We start from the raw sequence: 13438 nt of genomic DNA, 5'->3' as shown, positions 1-13438 counted from the left end.
CGGTGCCATGACACACACCTCTTGCGTGTAAGCCACTTTATTTTTCTTGAGCCTGATCCTTAGACGCACTGAGAACCTGCATGCCTCGCAGTGATGTCCAAGGGCCTTTTGCTTGGCGAGCCCCTCTCGGGTTCAGCTCCTTAGAATAGTTAGCCCCAGATCCTCAAAGGTATGTTGGCACCTTGCTCCCAGTGATTTCACTGAGAGTGAGAACCTAATACCCCCTGTAAATCCATGGCCCTGTTTCATTTTTTCAGTCTCTTTTTTGATGCCTGTAACCCATAGGACAATGGATACAGCCATGTGTACAAGTTAGGGCAGTGAAAATGTTTCATGGGCTGGGGCACACGACTTATGAAGAGAGGCTGAAGGAACTGGGCTTATTTAGTCTGAAGAAGAGAAGACTGAGAGGGGATTTGATTGCAGCCTTCAACTACCTGCAGAGTGGTTCAAAAGAGGGTGGAGCTGGGCTGTTCTCAGTGGTGGCAGATGACAGAAGAAGCATCAACCATCTCAAATTGCAGCAAGGGAAGTTTAGGTTAGATATCAGGAAAAAACTCTCTCACTAGGAGGGCAGTAAAGCACTGGGACAGGTTACCCAGAGAGGTGGTGGAAGCTCCATCCTTGGAGGTTTTTAAGACCTAGCAAGACAAAGCTCTGGCTGGGATGATGTAGTTGGTGATCATCCTGCTCTGAGCAGGGGGTTGCACTAGCTGACCTCCTGAGGTCCCTTCCAACTCTCATTTTCTATGATTCTACGTCCTGCTGGGCAGTCATGGGAAAAGTTTATGAAAAATGTAACTAGTTAAAGTTAAAAGTTAGCAGCCTTTAAAATGAACTTGAGTTAAGTTAAAAGTTAAATATTTCCACTTTCAGCTAGTCAAAAGGTAAGTTAAAAAGAAAGTAGTTAAAAGTTAAGATGATTCGTGAGAAATGCGTGAAACACGGTGAATTGCCTCTTAGCATCATTTTTCATTTTCAAATGCAATGAGTGGGTTTCTTTTCCATAAGCTCACAGAAGCACACTAATTTACTCAGAGCTCACCCTGCTTTACCTGAAAACTATATGACAAGCATAACATTGTTTTCAGAATAATAATTTACCAATACCTGTGTAATATTAGATCCTTCTCACCTCTCCATGTTAAGTACTTTGTAAAAGTCAATGCATCACATAGGTATACCAGAATAACAGAAAGGCGATATTCATAGCCAGGTGACAAATGAAAGCTGTTTCCACAGAAAACCTCTGTCATTACAATTTTTATTGCTTGAAAGGTAACAAAAGGGTATGAAATACATCTAAATTAGAAATAATGAAAGTGTCTGAAAATCAACATTTGACTGAAATGAGAAAATCAGTTTAAATGAGAAAAAGAATAGCAGATACTGTTTAAACATGCTTACTGAATTTCAGCAAAAGCTGCGTTTCAAAATTTGCATCTGACAATTTTCCTCTTCTGTCTTGCAAAACTAAGCCCCCACTACTGAACAATCACTCTACATGGGCAGATGAGGGAATGCTTGTGTTATAACAGATGAATAGTTTTTTCATACTAGGTGACATCTCAGATAAGTTTCTCACAGATGACAAGTAATGTTCGACTCAGGGGCAACGCATACGGGATGCAAATGGGTACACCCCCTGTGCACGGCAGTGCATCCCCTGCAAAAAGGTGCTGCCAACACTGTTGGTGGCGCCTGTGGGCAGTTGCCGCTTACCACCCCACTGCTGGCACTGCCAATGCCATCTGCAGGCGGTCCACAATCACCCCCGGCTGCTGCCGACACTGCTGGCGGCACCTGCGAGTGGTCGCCGAGCCCTGGCCAGCGCTCGCCACCCCCTTGCCCTTCCCTCTCCCCCGCTGCTGACAGTGCCGGTGGCATCTGCAGGAGCTCCCTGCTCACTGCCACCAGGCTGCTGCTACTGTGCTGCCGCCACCATCGGTGCAGCCACGCCCCACACCGCTGGGGGCACAGGCCGTTCATGGCTCAACTTCTTGGGCCCTGGTTCATATATTCATTAAAATTAAAAAGGTCATCATCTGCTTCACCCTCTACTTGCTCCCACTCTTACTGGGATCAATGTCTCTGTTTGCTTGTGCTTGTTCCCTCCCCTGCAGCCAACTGGCTGCCCTTTTGACTTCTGCAGATGCATAGAAAAATGCCAGCATGAACTAAGGAACTCTGGGACTTGTAGTTCTTAAGAGACCATATCTCATAGGAAGGTACACTACTTGCTGTCTCTCAGACAAGAAGTCCTAGAGTTTCAGTAATGAAATATTGTTCCGTGTAAGTCCTGAAGAGTGACTGTATCAGGAAAAACTCTGGGAAAGCCGCATTTCAATGTTTTTTTTTAACTTTTAACTTGTACTTTAAAGAGTTAAAGTTAACCTTTTTTTTTTAACTAGTTAAAGTTAAAAGTTAGCCATCTCTTTAACTGTTTAACTAGTTAATTAACTAGTTAATTCCCATGACTGCTGTTGTGTACAAAAAAGCCCAGGTAAGCAATACATTTTCTGGCTATTGAGCAGCATGAGGATGTAAATAGTAACCAAGAGTAAATGGGTCTGCAGTGAGAGTACCCACCTGCTCTGGACTGGGCAAGAAAATGGAAGGACCCTCCCTGTCCCCAAAGGATGGTAGGGGAGGGGTAGGGAGGTACAGAGTGCGAGGGACTGAAATGCACTCCAATCCCTCAGTAAAGAAGAATGGGGTAAAAGATGCTTTCCTTGAGTGCCCCACAGATTCAAGATTTTCACTAACCCCTTTGATTTGGTACCTAAATCTAGGTGTTACAGTGCCTAAATAGAGGCCCCTTAGAAGTAGCATTATGGTAATGTTGGTCTACTTTGTAAATACGCTCAGAGAATGTATTTAATTAATTTCCATGCAATGTATGGTACTGTCTCCTCTGAATGTCTCTTGTCCTCCTAACAGTTAAAACATCAGTCCACACTGATCTCTAGAGATAGATTACATCAGCACTATGGCTAACAAAGACCTTAAGTAATAGTGGCCTATGCTTTGGAGAATAAAGTCCTTGATGACTGTGAGGTGTGTGTTGCTATGATGAAGAAAGAGCAGACAACTCTGACATTCTGTGTGACAACCAAATCATTATGAATATCATACAATGTTGTATAATTCCTGAACAGGGGAAAATTTATGACAACTGATCAGTAGGTATATACTTTTAGGACTTTTGGTTATCTCTAAATAAAAAAAAATATTCTGTTCCAGAAACTGGCAGTGCCAATGTATTACTGAATCTTCCTGGTGAACAGGAGAAAAAAGGACAACTCTGTGCACCATAATCTGGCCCTAATGACCACATAATCTCCTTGATGCATAAGATTTAATTCATGATCTCCATATAATTAGTTTCCTGTGATTGTAGAGAGATAGGTAATAATGAAGCACACTCCCAAACTTCTCCCATCACCTCCTTTGTTTGATTCCTATTCGAATCAATATGAAGTAGAGGACCTAAATTCATGTGCATCAAGATTAAACTACAATTTGAGCTTTCAAGTGACTTGAAAATGCAAGTAAGAAGACGAATTTAAGATGCAATCAGACATGTTAAGGATTACAGCTGCTGTTTTTGCAAGATCCTACAAGAGTTAAGTGGCCCCTAATCTCAACTGAATTTCACAGGGATTTGGGCACCTTCTTTAGGCTCCTTTCAAAATCCCATCAGATGTTTTTCTTTTAAACCCAAGTTACTTCACTTACGTGCCTATTTATTTTGAATAATTTATGCTAGTGAAATGATGTCTTCAAAAGGGATCCTGAAACTACTTCTTAAACAGTGAGCTATAACATTAAGCTTATTTACAGTTATTGAGAAAAGTTAGGACAGCAATAAAAGGTTAGAACAATGACATTTAATGTTATTCCATTAATAGATTTTATCACTCTTCCTACCACAACAACGTGTATTTTCATATACATTATATTTAGTAAAATGTATTGATATGGAAATAGGAAAGCATGGGTTTAGTACTATTTACAATTTTTAATTGAAACAATTTTCGTAACAACATTGAAAAATAGAAACTTAAAAGTTCTTTTAACTGTGTTTTCAGCCAGTTAGTGGTAAACAAATGCATGCCTTGAAGTTAAACTTCCTCTAAAATGTGGTCAGTTGAAAGTTTCTAACTAAAGTGTGTATCTCTGCTTTGTTCAAAAAATACGTAAGTATGTCATTTCTGATACAAAATTCTACACTATCTTCAATAAATAAATAATAAAGCAATTCTTAAAAGTATGAAATGTAAACTTTGTTGTCCCTCCAACATACAGGATTATTTTTCAATTGCTTGAAACATTACAGTGGTCTTGTAGGAAATTATAATACACAGACACACCCCCTCACGTTTTACACTTATCACCATACTAGATATCCATTATGAAGATATCCTAATTTCCTAAAGGAAATTGTAAAGACTTGCAGTGCTAGAGAATACCATCTATACAGGAAAGTTGGAAGCTAGTACCAAAACAACATGCAAAGAACGTCAAAACCTAACAGCAAGCTCCACAAAAACATCAACATGCTAGTGAAATGGTTAACACCTCCCATTCTGAAATGAAGCCATTACAAAAATACCAGCTTATGCATGATCATTAGCTAACGAACAAAAGGACTCCAAGCAGAACAAAGAGGAATGTTACTCTTGGGGGTCTATCGTCATCTTAGGTCTCAAATCAGCAAACACTAAAGCATGCGCCTAAAGAAAGTAGAATTTAAGCCTATGCTCAAGGTTGCTGAATAGGGACGTTTTGCCAAATCTCAGCTTGCATGGGTGTGGGGAGTTACATGGGAAAACTTCTGCACTCCCCTCTCCCCTCACTAAGATAACAAGACCCTTTTGCTTTGGGGTTACTCACTCTGCACAATCACAAAGAAAGATTTTCTTTCTGGTCACATCAAATATTATAGCCAACATATTTATAATAAACCTGGTTTGCAACGAATGCCTTTGTGAGCTACAATATGCTACGGCCCTGATTTCAACACCATGATGTTTAGGCACAGTACAATTTAATAACCAGTCACCACCGGTTGCTTTTCCAACTAGACTCCATAGGGTATAAATTAGCTTCCTGAGCTACCGCAGTGATTTTTTTTAAAATTACAGCTGGTGACCAGATTATCCATCAGTTTACGCACATAAAGTAGTATTTGAGTGATACAGTTCAACATTCAGCAGGGCTCTCTATCACTTGTGCTCATTATTCAAGCATTTACAACCCTACAGAAAAAATGAAACTTCAACAGGTATTGAAAGTCAGTGCACTCTTAAGGTGAAATTCAGCTCTGTGCAGAGGGACAGTGCAAAGCCTGTGCACAATTTTCAGTTCCACCTGAACCCTATTTTGAGAGGCTGAGTCTGCAAGTGGTGCACTAACAGCATCAGATCTGCTTATTATGCATTTAAAAAAAAAGAAAATCTTTGCAATACTACCGTGAAGATCTACAGGTAAATTATTGGCGATCATCTTACCTGGTAAGTGTTCATTCACGTTATGTTTACACACCACTTTTGTGGGGTAATAGGCACAACATTCTTAGGGGGAAAGTTTACAGAAAACCTTCAAAGGTAGAGACACTGACTGCTTCATGAAAGTTAAATAATAGTGTAACTGGTGCAAGTGCAGCTAAATATACGGTTTGTTAACCTTTCAAACTGGAGCACAAGTTACCACTATGTTATTTTCAGGAGCCCTGAAAATTATGGTAAAGTTCCATATACACGGTGAGAAAAGTTTCCTCACAAAATAGGGGTGCAGTTTTCAGCAAGGATTATCAAGGCACATAGATGCTCCTGTTTGCTTTGATAACCCTCTTGCACATGAAGGACAAGCAGTAGTTTCATATAAAAGGGATAAGGATTTTGAGACAGCTTCTGCAGACACCTATTGCGGTGAACTCAGATTAAAATGAAATACTGATTTCCCTCTAAGGCTCATCAAACAACTGCAGATCTAGTCGGACTACTATCTCTCCTGTTGGGACTTCATGAAGAAGGAGACACTTTGTGACTGGTCCTTTTGAGCCCTGATCCTTCTTAATATCTGCCACACGGATTTCTGTTCTGCCCAAAAAATCTGAAATGCAAAAAATAGCATAAGCTGAAGTGAAACACATTTTATTTTCCAGCTTATTTTGTGATAACTTGTTACTATGAAGAAAGCATTAGGCTTTCAGGCGTGCAGACTACAGGGAGGTTATGGGCCAGTTCCTAATCCACCTATTAGGATCTAAGTGGCACTTAGGTGCAAGCGTGCTTCAATTCCACCCTGCTCTGAGTCCTGGAAAACCCATTAATGCAGCTACTTCTATCAATTGAAGCCTTAAGACTAAGTTCCAAAAAGCAGTGAGGAGGAGGAGACCACCCATCTTCTGCCTTAATGGGTTTTCTGGGACTTGAGCAGAATTATACTTAGATTATACTTAGATACCTAAGAAGTGAAAAAGAAACCAGCTCAGTAAGTCTGCTGCATACAGTAATTTTATAGCAAATACAAATGGAGTCATAATGTCTCCTGATTCTAAATATCAGTTGTCCAAGGCACTTCTGTGCACTTCTAGCCTGCCTCTCAGCCTGGAGGTGGATATCATCCAGAGCGCATTAGGTCACAGCATTGTAAATAAAGCAGCACTCGACTGGAATAATCCATCATCATCACATATCCCTTTGCTGCATTCCTAAATGGCTTCTTTGTTTTGTAGCATGTTAGAAAAAAAAGCTCAGAGCAGTTCAAAGTCTGCAACGTGACTCAGACCAAGAACAACACCCTTCTGAGCAGAACAAAGCCATGAAGGAACTAATCCTGAGGTAGGCCAATGGGCTCAACTGTACCGAATGATTGGTGTGCTCTCAGCCTGAGAACGGATACCACCCTCCTCTTTCTCTCTCTCTCTTTCACACACTTGCACACACACACGTGCACTATTCTATGCTACCAATATGCTCACTTAATTTTCTAGGAGTGACAGAAGCTTTAAGTAGAACTTTATTTCCTTCCTCCTTAGCTGTGGTTATGGGAATTTTATTTTAATGGGAAAAAAAACCCCATCCCCTAAGAGATTCTCTAGTCCCACAACTCCCTCTCACTTCCCTGCTCAATCTCTGCAAGCCTAGGTATCTCTGATATGCAGGTTTATATCTCAGGCTAGGAGAGGACATTTTTCCCCCATATACCTCCCCTGGCTAAAACATCAGTAGCACCTCACTGCTATGAGCAACTTTCACTTTCTGCACAGAGATGTTAACTAAAGGAACTGGGCATCAAGACTCTTGAGTTTCCAGCCACAATATTGCTACTAACTCATCCTGTTGATTTAAGCAAGACTCTTCTTCTCCCTCCTGTTTTACTGTCTCCATCTACAAGTGACATCTACTTCAGAGGGAAATCTAGGATCTTGATTAAAGACACTACAGAATTGCAGGTCATATTTCAAGTTGCATCAACTTCTATGGGAAAAAGAATAAAAAAAACACAGGCAGCTTTATTCTCCTCCCATTTCCACTGAAGATGTTCTCCGGACAGGAAGTGGCAGACCTACACCTTGGGTGCTGCTTTGTTGGTGAAATGTTTCACCTCGGTAGCCATGTAACTCCTAAGGCATGAAAAGGTGGGAAGAAGTGTACACATTACCAGAAGCATAGCAGCCTCCTACTTACCATCTGGGGAGAACTGATCCCTCTCAAACACTGTTATGCAGAGCACATCCTGCTCTAGGTCTTTGATAAAGAACTGGCAGTTTGAATTCCATTTAGGATTGAGAGTGTCCTGTATAGTCTTGGTGATGTGACACTGAGAGCCCATGGTCACTTCACAGTAGGGGTTACTCTTTCCTGGAAGGAGGAAGACAGGTGCAGGGATGTGAAGGAATGTTGTTGTTCATGGATATCCTTCTAAATATCTTCTAGCCTCTTCTACCATGAAACTGGGGAAAGGCTGCAGTACCGCCCCATGTTTCATAGTAGCTAGGGTCAGAAGGGACCTGAACAGATCATCCAGCCTGACCCCCTGTCACAGGCAGGAATGAATGCTGGATTCACAAGACCCCAGACAGGTGATCATCCAACCTCCACTTGAATTTGCCCAAGGTAGGGGCAAGGACCACTTACCTGGGAAGTTGGTTCCAGATTCTGGCCACCCTAACTGTAAAATATTGCCTTCTGATCTCTAACCTAAACCTGTTCTCCATCAGCTTATTACCACTGTTCCTTGTCACCCCAGGTGGTGCTGGGGAGAATAGGGCTCTTCCTATTTGCTGATTATCTCCCCGGATGAGTTTGTAGGCTGCCACCAGGTCCCCTCTCAGCCTCCTCTTGCTGAAGCTGAACAGGTTCAGGTTGCTCAGTCTCTCCTCGTAGGACCTGTCCTGCTGCCCTCTCACCAAGAGGGTGGCCCTCCTCTGAATACTCTCCAGGCTGCCCACATCCCTTTTGAAGTGATGCGCCCAGTACTGGATGCAGTACTCCAGTTGCGGCCTAACCAGTGTGGCATAGAGGGGGATAATCACCTCTCTGGACTGGCTTGAGATGCATCTTTGGATGCATAACAAGGTATGGCTGGCCTTGCTGGCTGCGGTCTGGCATTGGCAGCTCATGTTCATCTTGGACTCCACGATCCCGTTCTGCCTCTGTGTTTTCAAGAAGGGAACTCCCCAGCCTGTATGTATGCTGTGGCTTCCTTCTCCCAAGGTGTAGCACCCTGCATTTGTCTACGTTGAACCCCATCCTATTTTCATCTGCCCACTTTTGTAGTCTGTCTAAATCTATCTGCGGCCTCTCTCTCCCTTCAAGTGTATCCACCTTGTCCCACATCTTAGTGTCATCAGCAAACTTGGACAGCATGCTTTCCACCCCCTGGTCCAAGTCGCTGATGAAGATGTTAAACAGTGCAGGCCCGGGGACCGAGCCCTGAGGGACCCCATTGCTCACATCTCGCCAGGTTGAGTACAACCCATCCACCACTACTCTCTGGGTACACCCCATCAGTCAACTTTTTACCCATCCAACTGGGTGAAAAAAAAAACCAGGGAAGATCCCATGAAAACTGGGAAAAGTTGAAAATACAGGGAAGATCCTGTAAAGTGCTAAGCACCCTTGGCTCCTGTATGTGGGATTAAGCTTTTTGTCAGGCCCCTAGCAGACATTCAAGGGAAGGCATGATGGGATCTGATGCTGGATCCCCACAATCACACTGCCTGCCATGCCACATGTGCATGGCATGAGGTGTGATTGTGAAATCCAGCATCAGATCCCACTGTGCCATGTTGTTGGTGCAAGGAGAGCCTGGGATCATGATCCTGGGTTACCCATGCACCAGAAGCTGAAAAGCTCCTGCAGCTGGGAGTCCTACTGGCTTATGAGACTGCCAACCATGGGAGTACACACTGTGGCCAGCAACCCCAATCTAGCCATGAATTCAATGAATGGTGTGATAGGAACCAGCCACAAAGTTATTACACAGAAAATGTGTAATAATTTTGTGGCTTATTCCTTGTTTTATCACACTATTAATTGTATTAATATGTAGCTATATACCAACTGCTTTATCATGTCTTAAGTGTAATGTGTGCCAGTGGCCTCACTTAAATTAAAGGACATTTGTAACAAAAACTTAAAAACATGACACCAGTGCAAGTTTCCCACAACTGCAAGAAACAACTGGTGTGAATATAAAGTTAATTAAAACCGCTTTCATGTCCTTTAAAATATGAAGGTGCCAAGGTCTATAGGGAACTTCCTTCTTTAGAATGCACATGACAGAGCAAAAAAAACTAAGAGACTCACCATGTGACCTGCAGGGTTTCAGTTCAATGCCTTCTACGATGTTCACCATCAACCTTCCAATGCCTGTTGCCCTTTGGGAACGAACTGTAGTGGGGGAGGAGAGGAGGGAGAAAGTGGAAAACGAATGAGTATGCCCTTGTCTTGTGACATTGCTATGATAGATAGTAATCACTGTATTCCATACTGTACCCAAGTAGGCCTTTTCCCTCTTCTTCTTCTCAGTCTCTATGTAAAGTTCTGAAGCAGCTTTAATTTTCTGAACCCAGGCAGTCCTTCAAAAGGAAAGCATGAAAAGTTGTGCACAACATTACTGTTACTATTTTATTTCTCCTCAGAGCAACTCAGCATTCAAAATTAAGAATGCTACCTGCTCTCAAATAAAGTTCTGGGCCTGGGATTGGCTCTCAAGTCCTACACTACTGTGCTAAGAAATCAAAAGGTGGGGAAAAGAAACTTTTCTTTTCCATTCTCCTTGCATTATTGTAATAAACTCCTTAGGTTCAGCTGATGTAAACCACCACTGCTCTCCTGACTTCAGCAGAGCTTCATTGAGTTATGCCAGTAAGATTTTAAAAGAGATGTGAATGAGATGATGCTGAGTTTGGAAACCAGGGTGGGGAAACCTTTCATACACAGTAGGCAGCTAGGAAAAATGCAGAAAGAAAAGAATGGGAGAGGGGAAAACACATCAAATCAAGTGTTAGGAACGTCCAGAAGGACACACGTGATACACCAGGAAGCCTGAGATACAAGGCCAAGGAAAAATTTTGGGAACCTAGATTACAGCCTATGATTCGGTTTTAAGTCCTGCTGTAAATAGGTTCAATTCTACTGGTGAGTTTCACCTCTGTACACCACATTGTGGGTTTGGCCCTGGATAGCTACTTCTAGTTTGCACAAAACTGAAGAAAGTGTGAGTCTGACAAACATCAAATAAACATCCATAATATAACAGCAAATTGAGAACACCATGCTCACAGTATCGCAGTAATATAACATAGCAGTAGCCACACAAGCACCCACTGGGATTTCAACACAATTGTAAATATACCACTTTTCAAAAATGAAATAACATATTTATTCGAATCTAGGATGACCCTGAATTTAAGATGACCCCCCCCAATTAGATTCTATACATGGCAAATATATACATTTGTTATCATTTCCCATGTATAGGATCTAATTATTGGAGGGTCATCTTTAATTTATATCCCACACCATGGGCAGTCAAGCAGCTTATCCCCTGTTTGTGCCTGCCCCTGGCACCTTTCTGCCCCACCCCAGCCTCAGGCCTCCCTTCCATTTCCCCCTCTGCTCCTCCTGCTTCTGCTCCCTCTTCCCCTTCCCTCCTATGCTTCAGTGTGAATGGAGACTGCCAATGAGAAGCAATGGTAAGTGGGGGAGGGAAAGGGACAAGAAGGGGAGTAAAGGCTGCACTGTGGGGGGAGACAGAGGAAGAGGTGGCAGGGGAGTAGGGGGGGAAATGGCAGGATCAAATGTCCAGCTCGGCCATCAGTTACTCAGCTCTTACTTTCATTGCTGTTGACATAAACAAGGAGCCTGTCACATCTTAGTACTTCTAAATTTTCAATCTAGTAATGCTGCCATGTGCTATCTATACAAATGACAATTATTTTGGCTGGGGCAGCAAGCAAACATGCTGGAAAATGTATTCAGGGTGCTGAAGCTCTAAATTGCTGCACTAACCCCTGCAGAACTGCACATGCAGCCACTGTAATGGATCTGCATGTTCAGCACAGGGACAGATCCTCCGTTCTCACGAGCAGCTGCAAGCGCAAAGTTAATCAAGGGCATGCTGATTTTCACAGCTGAGGATCTGAGCCACTATGTTTATTTCCTCTGCATTTTACAAATGGAGAAAGTACCAAAGGGAATGTGATTCTAGCATGGTATGAACTTCTGCCACAGATATTTTTAACAGCATAGAAATCCTCAATTCCATATCTTAGGGTTTCTTTATGTTCTCTTCCCTTCATGGAAACTCTTGAGTATGTATGCCATTTAGCATGAACATCAGTCTCTTTACATTGAATGCCAAGGGGGCTGCAGTGACTTACCTTTCATTTATGCTTTCTGCACGAAGTGTGTAGACTCTATCAATGTGGGAGATATGGAAGATGGGCTCGTCTCCAGAAGGGTCTGTAGGTAATTTGACTAGTACCTCATTCAGAAAAATGGGCTGTAAAATATTAGGTAAAGCCAGAGTAATACAGTATGATATTAGAGTAGGCCAAAACACTCAACATACCGCAAGGTATAGAAAGTTTGCTTTGAGCCTCAAATACCCTTTTTCCCCTTCTCTTTTCAAATTCCCCTTCTTCAGAAGCCTTGTGTCTCCACCACCCTTCCTTTTCCTTAGAGATGCAACTCCCTTCAGATCTGTGAATGCTTCTTCTCATCTCAAAAGCCATCTTTATAGAGACCATTCCAAGGTTTTTTCTTCCCAAAGGGAGCAGAGTATATTGCCCTCTGCATCATCCCTTTCTCTTTTTGTAGCTGGACTACATGACCACTCTCCATGATGTCATTACAGCTGTCCAAAATCAGATGAAGTGAATGCTTCACCCTTCTGCAGATGAAGACTGCAACCTGTTTGTTCATCATCATCCCCATGGAGCAGGGGTTCTGAGTGCACTCTGGAGTCTCTTTCTTTCTGATGCATCAACAGAGAATACTAATGGTCACACAACCAAATGGGAAACTGCCTCTTATAAGACCAACAGCTTTGTTACTGTTTGAGAGTGATACTTACAGTTTTGTACATTTTATATTGCAGATTAGACTTGGGGCTGAAGACCTTGTCGGTACCAGAAGAGCCAAGGGGCTTTATGATCTGAGTCAGCAGGAGGAAATCATTGAACAGAAAACCATACAGCTCCTTGTTGCTCTTGGCTTTGTAGAGTTTCCCGCTGTGCAAAAATTTGCGTGGTCCCAAGCAGTTGGTAACTGAATTAAATACAAGTTGCTGAGAAAAGAAGAACAATAACAAAGCTGTAATGTATTAAGTAAATCCGTTAAGGCTTCTTTGAAGAAAGTCAAATATAAAGTTGAGTACTGATATTTGCCTTGATTCACATCACAGGGATGATGGGTCACATCTTAACCTTGCACAGGACAAGCTGCATAGAAAGGTGAGAGAAAAACAACTAACTGGGTTCAGGGCCCTTTCAGACTGGGCAAGTCCTTGATGATGGGAGGAAAGACAAAAACACTTGCACCTATGTTAGATATTCCCAGCAATGTACTCTTATATTTGTGTGTGGAAGAGGATGGAGTGGATGGCTTGTTGTGAATGGGTACTTTCAACGTAGAAAGGGTAAAATGGCATGACAACAGGCTGATCCATCTGCAGAGTGGTCATACAAGTTAACATGTCATTTTGCTCTTAATGTCTGGATCTCACCATTAGTCCATACCATGGTAATAAATTTAGCTGGGCTTCTGGCCTACTTGACTAGAAAAACAGACAGAGGCCAGAAGAGCTACACCCCAGAAATTTAGAGATGAATTGGACACTGTAATCCATTGTTATGATCCAACATGGGCAGATTTGAACCGATTAATGAGAAGTGTTCTGCCCTCTGAGGTCCGCAACC

The 13438-nt window shown here is 42.4% G+C and overlaps 1 protein-coding gene across 1 annotated transcript in view; it reads right to left on the bottom strand.

Annotated features, from left to right (window-relative positions):
• Positions 1-3870: 3870 nt before the first annotated feature.
• Positions 3871-13438, bottom strand: part of ITSN1 (intersectin 1) — a 182633-nt gene continuing 173065 nt past the window's right edge. Inside the window, exons 34-39 of the mRNA XM_019528885.1 lie at positions 12595-12807; positions 11900-12021; positions 10011-10093; positions 9822-9905; positions 7698-7871; positions 3871-6117 (exon numbers count right to left, since the gene is read on the bottom strand). Coding sequence (XP_019384430.1) covers positions 5969-6117; positions 7698-7871; positions 9822-9905; positions 10011-10093; positions 11900-12021; positions 12595-12807 — 825 coding nt within the window. The 3' untranslated portion in view covers positions 3871-5968. The remainder of the gene's footprint in view (positions 6118-7697; positions 7872-9821; positions 9906-10010; positions 10094-11899; positions 12022-12594; positions 12808-13438) is intronic.

The sequence above is a fragment of the Crocodylus porosus genome, unplaced genomic scaffold (assembly GCF_001723895.1).
Source record: "Crocodylus porosus isolate Cpor-Errol unplaced genomic scaffold, CroPor_comp1, whole genome shotgun sequence".
Lineage (NCBI taxonomy): Eukaryota > Metazoa > Chordata > Crocodylia > Crocodylidae > Crocodylus > Crocodylus porosus.
This window is presented reverse-complemented; position numbering and strand designations above follow the sequence as displayed.